General features: G+C 36.0%; 1 protein-coding gene across 4 annotated transcripts in view; it reads left to right on the forward strand.

The window, feature by feature from the left end:
* Positions 1-23,137, forward strand: part of VWA8 (von Willebrand factor A domain containing 8) — a 382,692-nt gene that overhangs the window by 195,965 nt on the left and 163,590 nt on the right. For all 4 annotated transcript variants that reach the window (XM_010374503.2, XM_030922264.1, XM_010374504.2 and 1 more), the window contains one exon: positions 4,919-4,995. In XM_010374503.2, the coding sequence (XP_010372805.1) occupies positions 4,919-4,995 (77 nt within the window). The remainder of the gene's footprint in view (positions 1-4,918; positions 4,996-23,137) is intronic.

Consider the following 23,137-nt stretch of genomic DNA (forward strand, 5'->3'; position numbering starts at 1 on the left):
AGTTATAAGAGTCCCAGAATCCCTCAGAGTTCTTAAAGTCAAGGTCCTTGAGCTTTTCTCTCAGAAACTGGACGCATGCTTACTTCCTCTCCTTGGTTTGACTCCTGTCTGTGGGGCTTCACGTAATTCCTACTTCTCCTAACCTGGTAGTGAAAGGGCTGCCCAACTCCTGCTTCTGTGAAAAGCCTTCTGGCCAGTACGTTGTCATGAAAAGCACAGTCCGGCAGAACAGAATGATAAATGTTAGCGTCATTCTCATGAGATTATTTTTATTTTTTAGGATCTCTTATTCCACAAGTTTCTTCTCCCATTTCAAATTTTCACTTACTAAATATTATTCTCAATAAGAGTTAATGATATAAAAATTTATCTATTTCATGTTGATTTTTACTGAAGGATACAAATTACACATATATTAAGGGAATTTTTACTAGTAAGTAAGCATAAATATGTATAGGAACAAAATGAAAATGTTAGCAGATTTTTTAAGCAGTTGGACATTGGCTGATTATTGTTTTCTGAGTCTCCCAGTGAGAAAAATGAGCATGTGTAACTTTATAATGGAAAAATAAGACACTATTTATGTATTTATTCAATTAAAATAATCCAGAGAATTTTCTATTCTAGGCAAAAACTGTGATTAGAAGGAACAAGTCATTATAACTGTTTCATTTTGCTCAGGATATTTACAGAAATTCTTTCCTAGATGATGCTTTCAGCATTTCCTCAAAGGAATTATCAGAGCTTCTTAAATGAAGTAGTAAGCAACTTGATGAGATCTCTGTTTTAGAAAAATAATTAAACAAATTGGGGATTGTCTTGTTGTAAATCTGGAGGTGGGAAACCAAACCAAATTAGGCCCTTTCCGGTAGTCTGGGGAGGGGATGAGCTACCCTTGAACTGAGACAGTGAATTGGAGAGGAAGGAGCAGATATGGGAAGCAGACACTTCAAAGTAAACATATCCAAAATTAAACTGCCTTTTATAGCTAGACTTCCTTTCCCCACCCAGCTAATTCAGTTCTTCTCCCCTATTTCTTCTGTGACCTGCCATTCTATTGCCCAAGACAGAAATTTTGACTTCGTCATCTCCTCATCCTTAACTGCAGGCCCTCACTAAGTCCTGTTGGTTCCTCTTCCTAAATATCTCTTAAATCTATTCATTTCTGTCTATCCCGTAGTTTAGACCACCATCATCTCCTGCTTGAATTTTAAAGGAATTTCAGACTGCTTTCTTGCTTTCTCTTCTGCTCTCTACCAGACTCCACCGTACCATTCTGTCAGAGCAATTTTCTAAAACTGAAACTCTGATCCTATTATTCCTTTACTTCAGTGGCTTCTTGGTGCTTTGAGGAAACAGTTCTAACTCTTTTAAGTGGCTTCCAGGGCTTTGCCAGACTTAAACCCCACCTACCTTTCTAGCCTGGTTTCTTACCACTCCCTTTCTCACTTTTCTCTAGCTTCTGACTTCTTGCAGACCTGTCCAGCTCTCCAGCTGACTGTTACCCACGAGTCTTAAACATACTGTTCTACCTGTAACACTCCCCTTTTTCATCTTTCCCTGTACCTCTTTAATTCCTTGATATCTCAATCTAAACATAACTGTGCAGTCGGCCTTCCTGAGCCCTTAGGTTAAATCTTCAAGCATCTTGGATTGTCGTATGAGGACACTATCTATTATATGTGTTGTCTGTGTTCCCTACTAGACTGTAAGCTGTGAATATTGTGAGAGGCTGTAGCTGTTTTCTTTACTATTATAGCCAGCTCAGCTAGTACAGTGCTGTAATATTAGGTGCTCAAATAATTGATGAGTTAGGCAAGGAAGTGAGAGAGGGAGAAAAGAAGGGAGGGAGGGAGAAAATGTTGGAAGGGAAAGAGGAATGAAGGAAACAGAAGGAATGGAGGGAAAGAATAAAACTAAAAGTTTTGCAGGTAGGGACTGCAGAGATCCTAATGACATTTTGCATGAGGTCAGAGGGGGAAAAATGAAGCCATCAAAAATATTCTAGCATTCTTTTATTGAGCAGCTGAGTATGTGGCAATACTGTTATATGGGGGTTGAAAAGAGACAAAAATAGGTTTGGGTGGAAGGATAATAAGCATCTGTTTCAGAAGTTCAGTTGATGGTTAAGAATAGGGGATATTGAATGAAGCTTAGAAAAGAAGTGTGAGCTGTATGTGATGACTGAGGTCATGGTAGTGGGTAGTATTTCCCAGAGAGAGAGCATATGGAGCAAGACAGCTGAGGTTTGGGGTTCTGGAGACTCCAACATTCAAAGAGACACAGCAAAAGAGCTCCTTAGTGGCAGCTGGGACTCAAACTACATTTATGGGACTTGTGACTCCTAAATCATGCCTTGCTCAGAAGGAATTTGAATAAGCATGGCTATTTAATAACTTCAGAGGTGGGGAGGGAGGAGGAACTCCTTGATAGCACATTTTCATGACATTTCTTCCAGGAAATCCTTTGTATTTCTGACATTGTAATGCATTTAGGATGTCTGCTTTTTCTAGGATTGTTGAATTTAACAGAACGAATATATTAACACAGACATTTTACTCATCTGAATTTATCCATTTAAAAATTTATATTTATGGTCACATGCCATTTAAAGTTTCACATACCGGTTGTAATTTACATACAAATATGCAAATGTGATTTTCCTCCTTTGTGCTTCTATGCTAGGCTTGAAACTATTTTGGGTGAAATCCAATTAGATACTGAAAAGATTCCTAGAAGACGAAATTATCCATTGTTCTAACTTTAGTGAATTTGTCAATTTGACATTCAGCTCCGATAACCTTGAATCTTTTGTAGGTGAAATAATTCACTTTTAAAATTTATCCCACTTTATTTATTTATTTATTTATTTTTACAGGTGGAGTCTTGCTCCATCACCAGGCTGTAATGTAGTGGTGTGATCATGGCTCACTGCAGCCTCAAATTCCTAGGTTCAAGAGATCTTTCCACCTCAGCCTCCCAAGTAGCTAGGACTACAGGCATGTGCCACCATGCCTGGCTAATTTTTGTTTGTTTGTTTGTTTGTTTGTTTGTTTTTGTTTTTATAGAGATGGGGCCTCACTGTGTTGCCCAGGCTGATCTGGGACTTCTGGGCTCAAGTGATCCTCCCACTTAAGCCACCCAAATCTCTGGGATTGCTGATGTGAGTCATGCCCCTGGCCCGTTCTTCTTTTATAAGTCCGTAATTTCAGCATCCTTATTAATATGGTCACCACTTATATTTTACCAGAATCTTCACTCCTTTTCCAGTACTTTGAAAACTCCCTATATTTGTTTATTCACTTGACAAATATTTATTGAACGCACTCTCAGGCACTGTGCTGAGCTCTGGGGATATAGTGATAAGTAAAACAGACATGGTTTCTACACCCTGTGGCACTCAGTCATACCATTTCAATTGATTTGAATGTCTATCCTTGATGCTTGTAGAATGCTTTTCTTCACAAGATGTTTGAGTATATAGTAAAAATACCAATAAAAATGCCTGCTTCCCTATTGGGCTTCTGCTATTGGTGCTGCCTACCATACATTGCCCCAGTCTGCCTAATAATTTCTTTAGGATGGACCTAGAATTGAGGAAGGAGATAACTTAAGGCCCAGATTAGCAAAATCAGTTTCAAACTGAAAGAAAGATATTCCATAATGCAGGGACTATAATTATGAGCATCAGAATCATATAGACCTGGATGTGAGTCCTGGTTTCACTAGAATTACCTGTGTGTGACTGTGTGCACAGTGCTTACCTCTGAGCCTTGGTTTCTTGATTTGTGAGGCTGAAATAATTTTAACCCCTACCTCATGGGACTGTTGTGATGATGAAATGAAATAACCCATGAAAATACTTACCCTACAGCCTCGCATAGTATAGGTTAAGTGTCCCTTATCTTAGATGCTTGGGACCAGAAGCATTTCACATTTTAGAATATTTGCATATACATACCAGTTGAGCATCCCTAATCTAAAAATCCAAAATCTGAAGTGCTCCAATGAGCATTTCTATTGAGCATGACCTTTGAGCATCTTGTTGGTGCTCAAAAAGTTTCAGAATTTGGAGCATTTTGGGTTTCAGATTTTTGGATTAGTGATGCTCAACCCATATAAGAATCAGTAAGAGTTATTTTTGCTAGCATGTATGATACGAAGTCAGCTTTTAAACTATAACTCTTTCCACACAACCTACTTGTTAAAAGATTTACACCCCATTAATTGTATTTCACCTCTAAGTGAAAACTTTGAAATAGGGAAATAGCATGGGGGGTGGATTCCATTTTTAACAGTCTGTCTTCTACAAAGGGATAGCAACTCTCAGCACCAGTAAGTGGTAAGGAAATGAGGGCATTTCTAGGAAGAGTACATATAGTTGAGTTTTATTAATACACTAGGTTTCCAAGGTTTTAAAGGACTTTAAAATAGGATAAAAGGAAAAGAAATGAGTGTTTGATTCTAATAGAAAAAGTACAGTATTATATTTACCTTTCTGTAGCTGAAAATCATAATTCTGAAGAACTGATTAGAGAAACCATTGTTTTATACTTACTTGATCACCTTTGATGACATCCTTCAAATCTGAAATGGTTAATACTATAGGCATCTGCTGTGATGCCTAGACTTCAGTGGAAATTTACAGAACAGAAAAATCAATATGTAGAAGGCTAATTTATGGATTTCCTTTCAAATAAGAATGGCTTAGGACTAGTATGTTTAGAAATAAATTTTTTAAACCCTCATGTCGTAGGAGATATTCCGTTTATGTTTGCCAGTTTGATTTTCATGAATGATAAACTAAAACAGTAAAAAGGTGAGAAAGCAGGTTTTGGTAAAAGACTTTTCTGGTTTGGCATAAGCTTATCTCCGGAAAATAGCCTCTTTTTGTTTAATGTTTTCTGTGTAATTACAGGGTGTAGGAAAAAACAAGATTGTTGACAGATTCCTTCACCTGCTCAACAGACCCCGAGAATATATTCAGCTACACAGGTAAGACTATTAGACCCACAGCCTCTTAAAAATCTCATTTAATCATTTGTTTCCCTCCTGGTACAATTTAAAAATACTTTCTTAAAGACCCATTTTATAAACCAGTTTTATTTCTGTTCTTCTTGCTCTTTTCTCTCCTTTAAAGGTAATAAAACCATGCAAAATTTATTTTTAAAGTGACTAATGCTTTATAAACATGAATTAATAGATATTCTGTGGACGGAAAGTGATGAACATTACATTCTAGGAACAGATCTCATCAACATAAAGGCTCTTAAGTTAGAAGAAAAACATGTAGGATCTAAGCCTATTCTCTCACAAGCAGCTAAAATAGCTCACAAGGAGAAATAATAAACTATGTGAATCTCAGGTATGAGATAAGGAACCCAGAAATCTGGAAGAAGTATGTTATTAGTTGTCTCTTTGCCTTCCTTAAAGTTACTTTTTGGGTAATTTTATATGGTTAGAATGCTGGTTCAGCTTTTAATCAAACAGTTTTTCTCAATATGGGTCATTTTTAGCTTTATGAATGAACCTGTTCTAATTTTTAAAAAATGAAACATAAATGACAGATCCACTAAAAACAAAACAGAAAGATAAGTCAAGAAATATATCAAGTAACGAACAACTTAAAGCTAACTTAGATTGTTAGTGTTTTAATCCCAAGAAGTAAAAAGTACATAGTATAATAGAGCCTTGAATTGAGTTATAAGAGTTAGTTTCTGGTTTGGGTCTTTTCACTAAGTGATTATCAGTTCTTGAGAGAGAATTGTAGGAGAATAAAGGGCAGAGTTAGTGGCTCAAAGGAGAAAGAAGAAAGGACCCAGGAAAAGCTGAGATATGGTGAAAAACTGCCTTTTGGGATTTATACCTCTGACCATGACGGTAGTGGTGCCGGATTGGCCCTACCACAATAAAAACTGTAAAACTGAACAAAATTCACAAACACTAGGAAAAGAAGAACTACTAGGGATCTTTGATGTGAACAACTACCAGAGCTCCTACATGACCAGGAGCCTTCATTAAATACCCCTGGTATTCAGAAGGGTATTTACCTTTTAAAGTCTATGTTTAGAAGTAGGACTGATCTATCCTTAAAGTAAGAGTTACTCCATACCTATCCTTACAAATTTTAAAACTAAGCCCTGATAAAGAAGGATACTTGCTATTTAATATTATTTTGAAAGTTTTGTCTCATACAAAGTGGCTTTAAAAATAAAAATAATGGGTATTTGGGGAGGTAGGTAGGAATACATTGAAAAAATCAAGGTGATTCAACAGTAAATTGACTTCATACCTGAACAAAACTTAACACTCAACCAAGAAGACCACAAAATCCAAACACTCAGCAACATAGCATTCGTTGAGTCAAGCATTCAACAGGAAATTACTAGACATACAAAAAAGCAGAAATATTGGTCAATAGAAATAGGCTAAAAATGACAGGATGATGGAATTAGCAGACAAGGACTATAAAACAGTTGTCATAAATAGATTCAAACATTTAAAGGGAGAAAAATGTGAACATAATGACAATAATTGGAAATTCTTAGTGTAAAAATGACAACCCTAAAAAAGCAGCTTCACATACACACAATTGTAGTCTCAAAAGAGAGGAGAAAAAAATGGGACAGAAAAATATTTGAAGAGATAATGGTAGGAAAATTCTCAAATTTGATAAAAAAGATAATGTCACCAATCCAGGAAGCTCAATGAACTTCAAGCAGAATAAACAAAAAAACACTACATGGCATGTAATCAAATTGCTAAAAACTAAGAGAAAAATCTTTAAAATTACCAGAGGAAAAAAGACATATTACCTATAGGGGAACAATGATAAAAATGCTGACTTCTTCTGAGAAATAAATATGAACCACAATTCAATTGAAGTGCTGAAAGAAAAAAAGATCAGTATAGATTAGTATATTTGACAAAAATATTCTTCAGAAGGAAATATAATGACATTTTCAGACAAAAACTGAGAGTGCTTTTTATCAGCAGACCTGTATAATACAAAAAAATAAAATTACAATTCAGAAGTTCCTATGAACATAGATGCAAAAATTTTTAACAAGTGTTAACAAATCAAATTCAACAATATATAAAAAGGATAATATGTCATAACTAAGGAGATTTTATCTCAGGAATGTAAGGCTGGCTGAACATTTAAAAATCAAATAATATAACACATTTACAGAATAAATAAAAAACCATATGATCCTCTAATTGCCGCCAGAAAAATCATTTGAGAAAATTCAATATCCATCCGTGATAAAACATCACATAAACTAAAAATATCAGGAAACTTCTGCAATCACATAAGAGGCATCTATAAAAAGCCTATAGCTAACTTCATATTTAAAAATGAAAAACTAATGTTTTTCTCATGATTAGGAGAAAAGACAAGAATATTAACTACTCATATTATGCTGGAGGTGCCAGCTAGCACAATAAAGCCAGAAACCTTAATAAATGGCATGCATGTTATTTATAGATGACACAATTGCATGAATGTGTATATAAAAAATCTTCAGAAACGTATAAAAAAGGTGTTACAACTAACAACCAAGTTAAGCAAGGTCATAAGATACAAGGAAAATGTACAAAAATCAATTGTATTCCATATATATATATATATATATATATATATATATATATATGCTAGTATATACACCAATGGGAAAAAATTTAAAAATACTGTTTACAATAGTGTAACGAATATATTTAGGAATAAATTAATTTAACATAATATATGCAAAATTTAAATTTGCTATTGTTACTAGTGTGTAACAAGGTCAACAGACACCATTATTTCTTCAGATACTTCTAACTTGCTGATGGCTGTTTGAAATGGAACTGAAGGTTATCTGTTTCATACTCATGAGATGATGAGCTTCTGTCATAGTAAATTATTCCCCTTATCTTCATCTACCTCAACATCCCCCTCAATATCCTCAGTATCTCTGCCATATAGTGTTCATTCTACATTATTTGGAAATAGAAGGTATTCTTCTTTGTTGTTTACAATACATTTTTAATCCTGATTTTCTGCTACCATCATTTCTGCCAGTATTAGAGAATTCTAGTTACAAAGCTAGATCCCTGAATTTGCCAAGCTAAATATAATTCTTCTCAATATGTTAGGCATTAAATGTTAAGAATTTGTTCCCTAGAAAGCCCTCTTCTCATTGTCATATTACTTGTCCCCCACATTCCCACTCATAACTTTCCATGTTTCTTTCTTCTATCACCCATCATTTCATTTCCCAAATTTTATATAGGTCAACTACATATTTCAGAAAATTTCTAGCCTTTTCAAGTGCTTTAAGAATATAGGTTTTTACATGTTCTCTTTTATAAGTGGGAGCTAAACATTGAGTATTCATGGACATAAAGATGGCAACAATAGATAGTGGGGACTGCTAAATGGCAGAGAGAAGGAGGGGAGCAAGGATTGAAAACTAACATTGGTTACTATGTTTACTATGTAGGTGGCAGGATCAGTCATACCCTAAACCTCAGGATCACATGATATAGCCATGTAACAAACCTGCACATGTACCCCCTAAATCTAAAATAAAGGTTGTAATTATTTTTTAAAAGAAGACTAATACTGATTTTTAAATTCAGCTTCATCCAAATTTTTACCACACTAGTTTTATATCTTCTCATGGTTCTTTGTATGAATGATGAATTATATAAACTTAGAACTTTCAACTCAAAAAATTTTTAAACATTTGTCCTATTAAAACTACAGGGCTGTGTATTATAGGAGATATAGGAAGAAATAAGGAACATAATCCTACAGGAGCTGTAATTACTTGTAATTATTTCGATCTTCTATGTTCCCCTGAAACACTCTCTTTTTTTCCCTTGTCCTTTAAGCTATTCAATTAGTTTTTCCTCTCACATGGATAAAGTTGGAAATATAATGAAAGAATCAGAATTTTCAACTAGTTTGCTAGTTCTTGCTTGAATAATTTCTATTCGTAACATATCATAGTTCCAATTTTTGAGTTACAGGGCACCTAGCAAGACCAGTATTTTGTATTTAAGGATGATAAGTGAGCATTGCAGTTCATTCTTAGCAGAATTTGTGCTGTTTTGATTGCATAGTGTTTACCTCCTACTGTAGACTGAGGGTTCCTTTAAAAATATTTTATTACTTGACAGTTTTAATGTATATACAGATGCTACTTAAGTGTATAGTATCAATTTAGAGCAAAACAAATGAATTTAAATTTAATATTTTAAAATAATCAAGGAAAAAATCTTTTATTCTTAAAGATGGCTTCAAAAGTTGAAATTGTCATTGAAATTTATACTCAGAAAAGAGGAAGTCACTTTTTATGAGAATCACTTCACCATGGAGATGTATATACAGATGCCATATAAGTATATACTATCAATTTAAAGTGAAAACAAGTGAATTTAAATTTAATATTTTACAATAATCAAGCAGAAAACCGATTTTTTTCTTAAGGATGGCTTTAGAAATTAAACTCAGCTCCCAATATAATACCCTAGGAGAAAGAAAGTCATTTTACATGAGAGTTTCTTCATATCATGAGGGCAGTTTCTCCATTCCTTTATTTTGAACAACAAAATATATGTTTAGAAAGATATATTAGGCTGAACTGCCTCAGTCAATTCTAATTTTAGATTATGGTCATTTCTTAACCAGCAAAAAAGGAGACAATGAAATATAACAAGTATTAGTGATTATTTCTAGGTGTATGTTACCACCATTATCTTTATAAGCAGGCCTTTTAGTTGCGGATTCATTATGTTTATTAGCCATACAAAGTTCTGATAAATGTTGTTTTAGGATCTGTTGCCTCTAATTATTGGCATAAAGTTATTTAAAATATCATCTTATGATATTTTAATGTCCTTAGGCTCAGTATTGATATTCCCATTTTTATGCCTGGTATTGGCTATTTGCCTTCACAATCAGTTTTGCCAGGAGTTTATCAATATTATTGGTCAAAGAACTAACTTTTGGCATTGTTGAAACTCTCTTTTGTATGTTTTGTTTCTATTTCAGTAATTTCTGATTTTTATTATACCCTTCGTTTTGTTTTTGTTGGATTTCACGTGTTCTTTTTTAAAACTTTTTGATGTGAATGCCTAAATTATTGATTTTCAATCTTTAATTTATAATATGCTCATTTGAAGCTATATATTTTTGAGCCTTTCTTTGGGTCTCAGTTCTTTCATCTCTGACTAAGAGGAGCAGTTGGGGTCATTTATATAAGAATATCTTTCTTAGCTTTGTATTTGAATATCTTTCATTGGGCAAAAAGAAGACAGTATTCACCATGCTTTTAAAAGTTAAAAGGATTAGAGATACCGTGCCTTACTTTCTGCCTAGAATGTCTATAATACTAACCATTTGTTACAAAATAAGAAATGATCCATAAATTGTAAAGAGTTGCATGCTGCTAATTTATATTCTATAGTAATATAGACATTGGCTAGATAAAAGTGTAGATATGTTATCTATGAAAATAAATCATAAATTAAAAATATAATAAAAAATTCAAAGCTAAATTTATATTTTATAGTACCCATTACTATATTATTGATTAATAATAGTATTACAAGTAAAATATCTATTCATTTTAATAAGGGCCCTAAGTATCTCCAACAATATTGGTTATTTACTATGTAAAGTTGGAAGTGAAATGTCTCGATTTCTGTTTAAAATACATACATTACCCAGTTAAAATGGCTTTTATCCAAAAGTCAGTCAATAGCAAATGCTGGTGAAGATGTGGAGAAAAGGGAACCCTTGTATGCTGTTAGTGGAAATGTCTCACATGGTGGCAGACAAGAGGAGAGAGCTTGTGTAGGGAAACTCCCCTTTTTAAAACCATCAGATCTGGTGAGACTTACTGTCACGAGAACAGCACAGGAAAGACCTGCCCCTATGATTCATTTAGTTCCCACTGGGTCCCTCCCACAACATGTGAGAATTCAAGATGGGATTTGGGTGGGTTCACAGCCAAACCATATCAGCACCTGCAAAAATTTAAAATTAAAAAAAAAAAACATACATTAAAGATTTTTTACTAACTAGACTGACAATCCTACTAATTTCAGTGTGGGAAATTTATTATTTATTATATACAGCTTTAGGGCTACATTTGCTATAACATTTCAGCTCATAAAATTGCTTTAAGAGAAACATATGTTTAAAAGACCTAAAAAAGGCAGTCTATAAAGAATGTTTAAGACTTCTCTAATCTATGAGATAATCCACTTAAGGTCTTTACTTTGTTTATTTTAGATTCCTTTCAATGGAGTTGTGATGTTACCATCTAAATAATTAGTCACACTTAGTTTATGAATGTCATTTGAACAAATTAGTTATAAAAGCCATTCAAAACATAATCTTGATAAGTAAAACTGTCAGCAAACATACACAAATAAAACACAACCAGTATACTTTTAAATATGGCCATGTTATGTTTTGATAATCAGATTTCATAAAGCCAGCAAGCGGGGCAATTCATGTATTTAGTTAAAATCAAGATGTCTGAAGAGTATGATATAGGTAATTTAAAAGATTAATGAAAGTAATTACTTTTGTAAGTATACATTTACGGAAGGGAATATATGACTCCCATTTGTGAAGTGAATCTATTTACTTGATTTTCTATGATGTTATGTTAATTTGACATTAAGAGGACACTTGAATATGTTAACTTCTGTAGCTGTATTTCCTCCCTGGTTAAAAATACATGTCTATATTAAAATCAGACTTATTTTAGGGCTCTGAAATACTTATACTGCCAGAGTTTTTTTCATTTGCTATCCTTCATAATTGAAGAGGACAGCACAGGTCCAATCATTAACATGACCTATGCTCTTGGTTATTTTTCTAATAGCGGTGCTTAGACTGGGAGATCCCAGGTCTCCCAGGATAGCCCCAACTTTCTCTTTCAGTGAGACTTTCTGCAGATATTCTCAATTTACTCCAGACTATTTAGCGTCCTACTCACAAGTTTTGAATTTGTAGCATGCCTGCTTTATTCCTCCATCTAAAATGTAGCTCCTTTCTCCCCCAGCCCTTCAAGGTTTGGTCCACTATAACTTCTACATAAAACCTTTTGTGATTTTTCTTCATTCTGGGTGTAACTGTTTGTTCCCTCCTCTGACACTCCACAGAATTGAATTTGTATCATTGTGATAGAAAGGGCATGGGTTTTAGAGATCAAATCCAGTCTTTACTAACTTTTCTGAGCCCTCAACTCCTTGAGTCTTAATTTCCCTGCCTATCAAATTGAAATAATAATACCTTGCAGGGTTTTTGTGAGGAATAAATGAGAGAATGTGTGCAATAGGCCAACCACAGTATCTGGCACCTTTAGGTGCCTAAACATTTAGGCAACATAGTAACTGTTAGCTTCTTGCCATATACCCTGCTTTCTTATCAAACATTGGTTTGCACTGTAGTAGTTTCTGTATCTTATTTCCATCCCCTCCCCTTTGCCCAATCATGCCTTTCCAACTAAATAGGGAACTTTTTGAGGGCAAGAACCTGGTTTATTCACTATATGTTAATTCATTCACCTAATATCTATTCATTTTGTTTGGCAGTGTCTGTTTTAGGCACTGGATGACGTATAGATGATGATATCCATCTTGACCTGGTACAGCTTGCTTGTCAGTGGTGAAAATGCATCAACATTTATGGTACAGTTATTGCATATAAGCTATGATAGAGCATGTGCAGGTGCCATGGGAGCCTTGAGGAGGCTCAACTCTCAGAATACATGTCTGTGGTATGGTAGAAGGTGATAGGGAGAAGGTAGCACTCAAACTGAGTCTTAAGGGATAAGTAGGAGTTTTCTAAGTGGAGCACAGAGAAAGCAGCATTATGGTTATTAAAAACAGGCAGGTCTTGAATCACAGAAAACACTAGGAAGTGATCCAGATCATATTGTTGGTGCTGAGCAAACATATTAACAATGAGAGTGGAAAGAAGGGACTATTGAAATAGGTTTACAGGGCTAATTTCAGCCTTTATAACCATGCAGAGGGTGAGGGGAAAGAGACGTTAACGATAACTCCTGTGTGTGATCTACCAATCATGAGGCAGGTACTTGGTGTGGTTCTTAATTCACAGCAGATATCCAGTAAGTATTTGTTTAAATGGCTTGGTATGTGCTAATTTCATCTGAAACTTCCAGGTCAAGCTCCCCTGTGGTCAGCCGTGCCTACTGAGGAGCACTAATGCTTGTTTTAGAATTCAGTAAGGTTAATTCTACATACATAATAGATCTTTAACTGTCATATAAGTGCTCTAACCAACTCAGGTCATTAAAATATTGTATCATGGATGGTTATTGTTAAAACACTTACTTTTCCTCTGTCATAGTTTTATACTTTTTTTTGTGAAACCAAATGAAGTAAACCATTTAGCAAATTCCGCCCTCTTAAAATCAAACATCCTGGAGTGAATGATGACATGCTTTACAAAGCACAGCATAATTCAACATATGAGGCTCCCTTCAAGCTGAAGAAAACTGAATGTGACAGTATAAATTTTGAAATTCACAAAGTTATGGAGGGCACATAGAAATACTGGCAGAAAATAGAAAAAGTAAAAGCTTTCTGAAGTCTCCTGGAAAAAATGATTATTGAGTCATCACAACATTCTTAGCACTGATAAGAACGCTGGAGAACTCGAGCCCTGTCCAATGTCAGCTACTGCACAGAACAGCCAGGGTGCTCCCTCTTTCTCATCTTCCCCATTAAAAATTTGAAAAGGCTGTTTTGGAAACATTTTTATTAGCAATTGAGCAGTAGTTTCCATTTTAAGAATGGCTTCTATTGCCTCCCCCTTTTTAATTTTTTTACAAATTATGCCAGTGCCTCTACTTTTCCATGTAGATCTTTAGGTTTGTAACAATTTTTGATTCCTCTAGATGATCTCCAAATTGATGTATTTTTTTAAAATTATACTTTAAGTTCTAGGGTACATGTGCACAGTGTGCAAGTTTGTTACATATGTATACATGTTGGTGTGCTGCACCTATTAACTCGTCATTTACATTAGGTATATCTCCTATTGCTATCCCTACCCCCTCGCCCCTCCCCACAATAGGCCCCAGTGTGTGATGTTCCCCTTCCTGTGTCCAAGTGATCTCATTGTTCAGTTCCCACCTATGAGTGAGAACATGCAGTGTTTGGTTTTCTGTTCTTGCAATAGTTTGCTGAGGATGATGGTTTCCAGCTGCATCCATGTCCCTACTAAGGGCACGAACTCATCCTTTTTTATGGCTGCATAGTATTCCATGGTATATATGTGCCACATTTTCTTAATCCAGTCTGTCACTGATGGACATTTGGGTTGATTCCAAGTCTTTGCTATTGTGAATAGTGCCGTAATAAACATACGTGTGCATGTGTGGTTTATAGCAGCATGATTTAGAATCCTTTGGGTATATCCCCAGTAATGGGATGGCTGGGTCAAATGATATTTCTAGTTCTAGATCCTTGAGGAATCACCACACTGTTTTCCACAATGGTTGAACTAGTTTACAGTCCCACCAACAGTGTAGAAGTGTTCTTATTTCTCCGCATCCTCTCCAGCACCTGTTGTTTCCTGATTTTTTAATGATTGCCATTCTAACTGGTGTGAGAGGGTATCTCATTGTGGTTTTGATTTGCATTTCTCTGATGGCAAGTGATGATGAGCATTTTTTCATGTGTCTTTTGGCTGTATGAATGTCTTCTTTTCGATGGGGTTGTTTGTTTTTTTCTTGTAAATTTATTTGAGTTCTTTATAGGTTCTGGATATTAGTCTTTTGTCAGATGAGTAGATTGCAAAAATTTTCTCCCATTCTGTAGGTTGCCTGTTCACTCTGATGGTAGTTTCTTTTGCTGTGCAGAAGCTCTTTAGTTTAATGAGATCCCATTTGTCAATTTTGGCTTTTGTTACCATTGCTTTTGGTGTTTTAGACATGAAGTCCTTGCTCATACCTATGTCCTGAATGGTATTACCTAGGTTTTCTTTATTTTTTTTTTTAATTTAACATTTGCATAGCAGCTACTTTGTGCCAGGTACTGTTCTAGGCTGTTTTCAAACTGTAACTTGTTACTGCTCACTACAGCTCTATAATATCAATAATATTATTATCTCTGTCTTGCAAATGAGGCTACTGAGGCACAGAGAGGTTAAACAATTTGGCCAAGGTCACATAGCTGGCTTCATACATTCTGGCTGCAGCCCTGTGTTCTAACCACTGTACTGTACTGCTGCTTAAGTTTATTGTGCTGAACCCATTGTATTTTAGTGAGGATAGTACTGCAGTAAGTATGTCACTAAAGTATTATCCATGTGATAGGACTGTGGGTCAACCAATTGTTACAGTCTACACTTTAGCCTATGTATAATATAATACTTGATTTTTAAAATTCTAGCATCATATTCCTAATCCTTGCTCAGCTTGATCCCAAGTATTTTCCACATTTTTTTTGGGCAGTTATTCCATATTATTCCATTTTTATCAATAATGATAACCTTATTAAATTTCACTTCATCAGATTGTTACACTTACATTGATGCTCAATCACATCTCATTTGAGGATTGTCATCAGTAAATTTAATAGCCCTGTTTTCTGTTCCGTCACCTGGACGATTCATGAAAACGTTTACCAAATTAATTCCTGTGGTCTTTTAGATGATGTTCCTCCCCGGCTGGGTACTTCAGTAATATCCTTTGTTTCAATGTACCCATCAAGTGGTTACATTATCCTGGCATCTAATTTGTGGGTTATGGAGTTGATGAGTCAGAGCTACAGACTCCTGAAGCTGGAGATACCAGCAAGTGGTGTGCTCAGGGCTGTTTTGGAAAAGAAGACTGGAGACAGGATTCTATGGGTTTCTTCATCTTTATTTTCTAAATCACAAGCTTAAGGAGCTTGAGAACCACTGAGATGCAATGTGTATTTTCTACTTAGTTTTGTTATGTCCCTTGCCACTACAGAACAGCTACATTCCTTTCAAGTGTTATTTACTTTTTTAGTTTGAGAAAAACGTTAAAAATCCAAAAAATGTAAATACAAATATATAACACATATCCAAATTTATCACCCAGATTTAACAACTGTTCATATTTTTCCAAATTTGACTCTACTCTTCCTTGTGCAGAAATAAAACACTGTAATTATGACTGAGGTCTCCTTTGGCCACCACTTCCAGTCTGGTCTCCCCTTCCTCAAGTCAATCACTATTATAAATTTAGTTTATAATCTTTTAATCCTTTTTTAATTGTAAAGCATAATTTTATTAAGAAAATCATTATTTCCATGATAAAATCAGAGATATTCTGATGGAAGAAGAATTTTTAAAAATTTTAGTCCTTATTTGTAATAAAAATAAAAACAACTCTGGGTCAAATGGTATTTCTAGTTCTAGATCCTTGAGGAATTGCCACACTGTCTTCCATAGTGGTTGAACTAGTTTACACTCCCACCAACAGTGTAAAAGCGTTCCTATTTCTCCACATCCTCGCCAGCACCTGTTGTTTCCTGACTTTTTAATGATTGCCATTCTAACTGGTGTGAGATGGTATCTCATTGTGGTTTTGATTTACATTTCTCTGATGACCAGTGATGATGAGCATTTTTTCATGTGTCTGTTGGCTGCATAAATGTCTTCTTTTGAGAAGTGTCTGTTCATATCCTTTGCCCACTTTTTGATGGGGTTGTTTGATTTTTTTGTTGTAAATTTCTTTAAGTTCTTTGTGGATTCTGGATATTAGCCCTATGTCAGATTGGGTAGATTGCAAAAATTTTCTCCATTCTGTAGGTGAGCAAAGTATCACAAGGACAGAAAACCAAACACCGCAAGTTCTCACTCATAGGTGGAAATTGAACAATGAGAACACTTAGACACAGGGCCGGGAACATCACACACCGGGGCCTGTCGTGGGGTGCAGGCATGGGGGAGGGATAGCATTAGGAGAAATACCTAACATAAATGACGAGTTAATGGGTGCAGCACACCAACATGGCACATGTATACTATATGTAACAAACCTGCATGTTATGCACAAGTACCCTAGAACTGAAAGTATAATAATAATGATAATAATAATAAACAGGCCAGGCGCAGTGGTTCATGCCTGTAATCCCAGCACTTTGGAAGGCCAAGGCAGGTGAATCACGAGGTCAGGAGATAAGACCATCCTGGCTCACACAGTGAAACCCCGTCTCTACTAAAAAATACAAAAAAAAATTAGCCGGGCCTGGTGGCAGTCACCTGTAGTCCCAGCTACTCGGGAGGCTGAGGCAGGAGAATGGCGTGAACCCGGGAAGCGGAGCTTGCAGTGAGCTAAGATCGCACCACTGCACTCCAGCCTGGGCGACAGAGCGAGACTCCGTCTCAAAATAAATAAATAAATAAAACAACTCAATATTAAAACTGTTTCAATCGTATATTATCTTAACATGTTTAACATCATGTCCTAACCACTGAAACCTGCTCGCCTCTCTCTGGACCTTTCTAGTCAGCACCCGCTGCAGGTTTCTTACAGGGTTGTTATAAGCAGACAAAGTGAAGAAGATACCTCCCAACTTTCTTCTTATTCAATTAGATTTAAAATGGTGTTTTGTTTTGTTTTAGTTTTATAAAATACCATTCCTTATTGTTTTAGCCAGAATCTTCAGATGAGGGCAACAGTGACAAGTGAGCAGAAGAGGATGGGATGAGGGACTTAAACTAGTAGTAAATTTATGTATTTATGGGTGGCTCAGTTCACAACTTCGTTAGCTAATTTCTGTTAACTGAGGTGTGTCTATGATGTTTTATGCAGGAAGAATGAAAAGTATTGCTAGAAGATCTAAGAATTATTTCTACATTTTTCTTCATTCATTCAAGCAGTCAACAGATACCTTAGGTTGGGTTCCCTAGCAGCAGAACCAGAGACGTAAATGTTTGTGGAAATGATTTGGAGGGACAGTTTCTAGGTGAAATCTGTAAGCAAGTGAAGGACTCAGGATAAGGCCAATGAAAAGAGGTGGTCTAGCTAAAGGCTGGCCTCAGCCTCTTCATAAGGAGTTCTGGAGCGTGAATGTTACTACTCAGTTACCCCACCTGAAGGCAAGAGCACCAGCCTTTTTCACCCTCATATCTCTAAGTCATTGATTTAGGGCTGCCCTGAGGGAGAAAGGGAGGCAGGCATGTGTGACCTCCCAAGCATTTCTGGGTGAGGTAACCTCCATTAGTAGAAGAAAATTCTCTAGAGAAAAGTTTAGCTTTGAGCTTTCAGAAGTCAGTGCTGCAGTAGCTGAGGTTTAGTTGCATTTGGTAGTAAAGGAGATCTACTGCAACAAACCTTTACTGAGTTCCTCTTATGTCCATAGTACTGTTCTTGAGAATACAACAGTGAACAGAATGACAGACAAGGTCACTGCTATCATGAAGCTTTCTTTCTAGTGGTGAGAAGATAGGCAATGAACAAATAATTTAATAAACAGGAAAATACCAATGCTATTAATAAAGTGAAAATGACATAAACATTTTTAAAGGGTAATGTGGTAAGGAACAAATGGGAGACTACTTGAGGAGAGCTCAAACATTGATATGTTTGGCAGCAATTATTATTTTCATAATTGTAGTTTATTTGTGGTGAGACATTCTGGCATTTCAGCAACTTTGTCTGTTCTGGAGAGTCGGTAGATGAATTGACCCAATGCAGATTTGATCTGTAAGCAAAGTAATAGCCAGCCTTTCACATTTACAGCAATTAGAGGATTGTAAGAATGTTGTCAAGTGACAGTTTGGAATAGGACTGCAGCCAACAGCTAACGGCACCAAGCCAAGTTAAGGTCTCTAACTAGGGAAATAGAATCATTCGTGTCAGCATGCTTGTAGCAGTGAGAACCAGTCCATTGCTCATCTTTTCTTGCCTGAACTATTGCAGTAGCCTCCTGGTTAAGAACTCAACCTCTAATCTCTGCTTTCCGTGCCTCACATGTTTCTACTACTAAAGCTGATTACTTACTCTTGTGCTCAGAACCCTGCAATGACTCCCGTTGCCACTATCTGTTTCACTTGTCTTACTTCCACCTACCTTTCTCTCCCACGTATGCATAAGCCATATGAGCTGCCTGTGGTTCCCAGGTGTCACATACCGTATCTGTTACTCCCCAACTTGTTCCGTGCAGCTCTTGTTGCCTGGAATTCCCTGTCAAGTCTACCCAGAAAACTCATACTTTATCTTCAAAATGAAAATCAAAGTGTTTTCCTGTAAGAAAATATCGTAGATCCTTCCCTCTTCTTCTCCACAAGCAGATGTTGGTTCCTTTCTTTGTGCCACCATAAGCATAAAGTGGGGTGCAAAAGAGCCTATGTTTGATAAATGGATGAAAAATGCGTGTTGAACTACACGGAATGCAATCAGTATTGCACTTCTTCCATTTGGATCCCCTGTCTTTGTGAGTTCTTTTTCAGAGATGATAGGCATTGAAACAAAGTAGCAAAGTAAACTGAGGTTAGGAGGAGACCCTTAAATCACACAATAATACAGTGTATCGATAACATTGCTCTTCCCAAAATATCCTTCTTTAATTTTTAATCAGAACAAAAAGGGTTTTTCTTTATTAACCAATAAAATCCAAGAGTGTTTTTAAGGTGTTGTTTTTCACCTTTAGCTCATTGTTTTTTGTTTCTATTTTTGTATGTTTTGGAATGTGTCTTCTTAAAAACTTTCGTTGGTGGTTAAGTTTCGAGCCACTGACCTAGAACAGGCTCTGGTATTGTACCTGTCATTTTTTATAACAATTACATATTCCCATCTCTGTCTCCTTTGCTAAACAGAGAGATCTTCTCAAGAGCAGGTATATATCTTTGAACTTCCTACTTCCAGCATAATGCCTGGAGTATAGTGGATGTTTGATAAACATTTGTTAAACAAATGAATGAATGTAATGTCTCTTCCCTTCCATCCATCTTTGAAACATCCATTTAGAGAATCTTCTCCAATCCTGTCTCTGAAATGGATAGATGATTGGTTCTCTGATGGCTTCATATTTTCCATGAAATGAAGGTCAGACTCTTCAGAATGGCAATGAAGACTATACACTCTGGACCTAGCCTGCCTGTCTAGCTCTGTGTCCTTCCATGCAACTATATCCTAGACGTGCTGGATAACTAAGTGTAGCCTTAAACTTCTCTTGCATCCCCCAACTTCTACATGCTTATTCCTCTGCCTAGACATACTTTCTACTCATTCCTGCCAGTTAAAATCAAATTTCATAATCAGGACTCTGTTCTTTTCCATCAGGATTAATTGCCTTCTCTTCTGTATCCCCACTGCACTTTGTTTTGTTTTCTGTTATAGCCCTTGTCATCTTTTGACATGAATTTAATTTAATTGCCTTATATCTATCACCCTGTCATGTGAGCTCCCCGAGATTGGGGTCTGTGAACTATTCATTCTATAAACCTTCATGCCTAATAACCTGCTTTGCACACTGGAAATGTATAAATATAATTCATTTTATAATTAGTATTTAATACACTCATGTGTTTATTCTTTGGCTAACCATTTTTTGCATGCCTACAATGTTGAAGGCATGATGATAGACACTAGGTATATGTAAAAAAATGTTATACCCTTGTCTATAGGCAGTATATGTCCTGTGAGGGAGATACTCATGTGAACAACTGAAAAGTTTCTTAAGTATAAAGTGCTTCCTATAGAACAGTAGTTCAGCGGGGAGGATAACAGTGAGAAATAAGGAATGCTTCTAAGAGGAGGTGACATTTGAGCTGAGTGTTTAAGGAATGGGCCTTAACCTTTTGTCACAAAAAGCAGGGGAAAGGGAAGAGAAAACTTTCCAGAAAGGAGAAAAGGTGCACACAAATAAACCCGGTGTGTAAGGAACTTCTAATAGCTCAGTATGGCCTCACAGTACATGATTGAAGTATCTGAAATGCATCCATCTCAGCAAGCATTGAGAACACCTACTACATGCTGGTTACTTTTCTAAGTGTGAGTGATAACATCAGTGAACAAGTACTAAAAAGGCCAATCTTCATGTTTATCTATAGTTGCTGGTGAGAGGGAGAATGAGATCATTAAAATATGTAGTACATCAGATAGTGATAAGTGTTATGGGGGAAAATAAAGCAGGGAAGGGGGCCAGAGCAGAGATTACAGTTTTAATAGGTTGATCAGGCAAGGCCTCGCTGGGAAGGTTGACATTTGAGTAGCACTGGACAGTAGCCTATTTCCAGTGTTTTGCCTCTGTAAACATGCCTATTTTTTTTATAATTTGACCCACGTATTAAGTATTTTGTTTTGGTGTGGTTTTGAAGATGTTTTGGCTAATCTTAAATAAATTGCAGTGATACCTAAACTCAGATGAGAAAACGGGACAAATGAACCACATCCTTGTGTTCATCCTGAAAGAGTAGAAGAGATTTCCTAGGAGATGAGGAACTTTTTGGTCCCACATGATGTAAGCTGTGTGATATCTTTAAAAGGTGCCATTGTTGAAATGCTTACCAGCAGGAGTCAGAAAATGCTGCACATAGCTCCTTCTTGGCATCATTCTGGAGGCTCTAGATGGTGATCACTCTGATATGGTGCATACATTGAAAAAACTGATTGCATTTATACCAAGATATAATGAGGTCCAAGATATAATGTGGTTGATACTAGAACAGAAAAATGCGTGCGGATGCTGAACTTGCTCTGCAGCGTCAGCCATCTTCAGTTCAACCCAGTTTCCTGAAAGTGTTGGCTCAGGACAACAGCTCCTTGCTACTATTTTCCTAATGATGGCTTAAATATTTTTGTATTGAAAGAAACTAGGTTTATTATGGAATAGCTTCAAAATCTATATCACTGTGACATAGGGCTAGAGAGTAAAAGAAGTTTTAAATCTTGAAAACATCTACATCAAATTTTAAGGTAAAACATAAGATGACAAGAAAATATGTTTAGAGAGTTGCTTCAGTCTTCTGCCCTCTGATTCTTCAGAGGTTCTGAGGTTCCTTTTCCTCTGCCATTAAAATGACACTGGGGGCCAGGTGCAGTGGCTCACGCCTGTAATCCCAGCACTTTGGGAGGCCGAGGCGGGCGGATCACGAGGTCAGGAGATAGAGACCATCCTGGCTAACACAGTGAAACCTCATCTCTACTAAAAAAAAAAAAAAAAAAAAAAAAAACAAAAACAAAAAAAAATTAGCTTGGCATGGTGGCAGGTGCCTGTAGTCCCAGCTACTCGGGAGGCTAAGGCAGGAGAATGGCGTGAACCTGGGAGGCAGAGCTTGCAGTGAGCCCAGATCGCGCCACTGCACTCCAGCCTGGGCGACAGAGCGAGACTCCGTCTCAAAAAAAAAAAAAAAAAAAAAAATTACACTGGATGATAGGCAGGGGTTGAAATGAATTGTTTAACTTCTGTTGCTAAAAATGCAAAATATATTGTTTTTCCTGTGATGCAATTGTGTCTTCCTTTATGAATATCTATCATAAAAACTCAATAAAACAGGTAAGTGATTGAAAACGTAAACACAGATTTTCTTTAAGGTAAGAGTTTTCCAAACATAGCGCTTATTTATATACTATTTTTTGTTTGACCTGGGTGGTTAAAGTCTGATAAACATAAAACTAGAGAATTGGGAATTTTTTCCAGTTGATGAACAACCAAAATGAGAATAAAATAATTCATGGATTAGAGTATGTCAAATAATATTATGCTATATACAAAATGCAACTTATATAGTAAGTTTTAGATAACATGTATTATGTGAAGATGTATTTTGGGTTATTAACCAAAAGAGACATACCTAACCAACTTCATAGAGAACCTGATTCCTCTGGTAGGTTTAAACTGCACCAGACTAGTTTGTTATTTGTCTTGATGATCAAAAATATTCATTTTAACTTTATTTCTTTGAATTGCCTCTGACAAAATATCTTTTGATATTTAATCTCATGCAAAATTGAGTACTGTACTAAAGATGGTACATTATTAGTATGGTAAGATAAGTTCCCTTAAGTGTAGTATGAATTTGAAGTCTTCAAGAAAAGGAATTTTTACCTGTTTTGTTCACAGATACTCCTCCAATCTCTAAAGAAGTACTCACTGGTATTCAATAAATATTTGTTGAATA

The sequence above is a fragment of the Rhinopithecus roxellana genome, chromosome 18 (assembly GCF_007565055.1).
Source record: "Rhinopithecus roxellana isolate Shanxi Qingling chromosome 18, ASM756505v1, whole genome shotgun sequence".
Classification (NCBI taxonomy): domain Eukaryota; kingdom Metazoa; phylum Chordata; class Mammalia; order Primates; family Cercopithecidae; genus Rhinopithecus; species Rhinopithecus roxellana.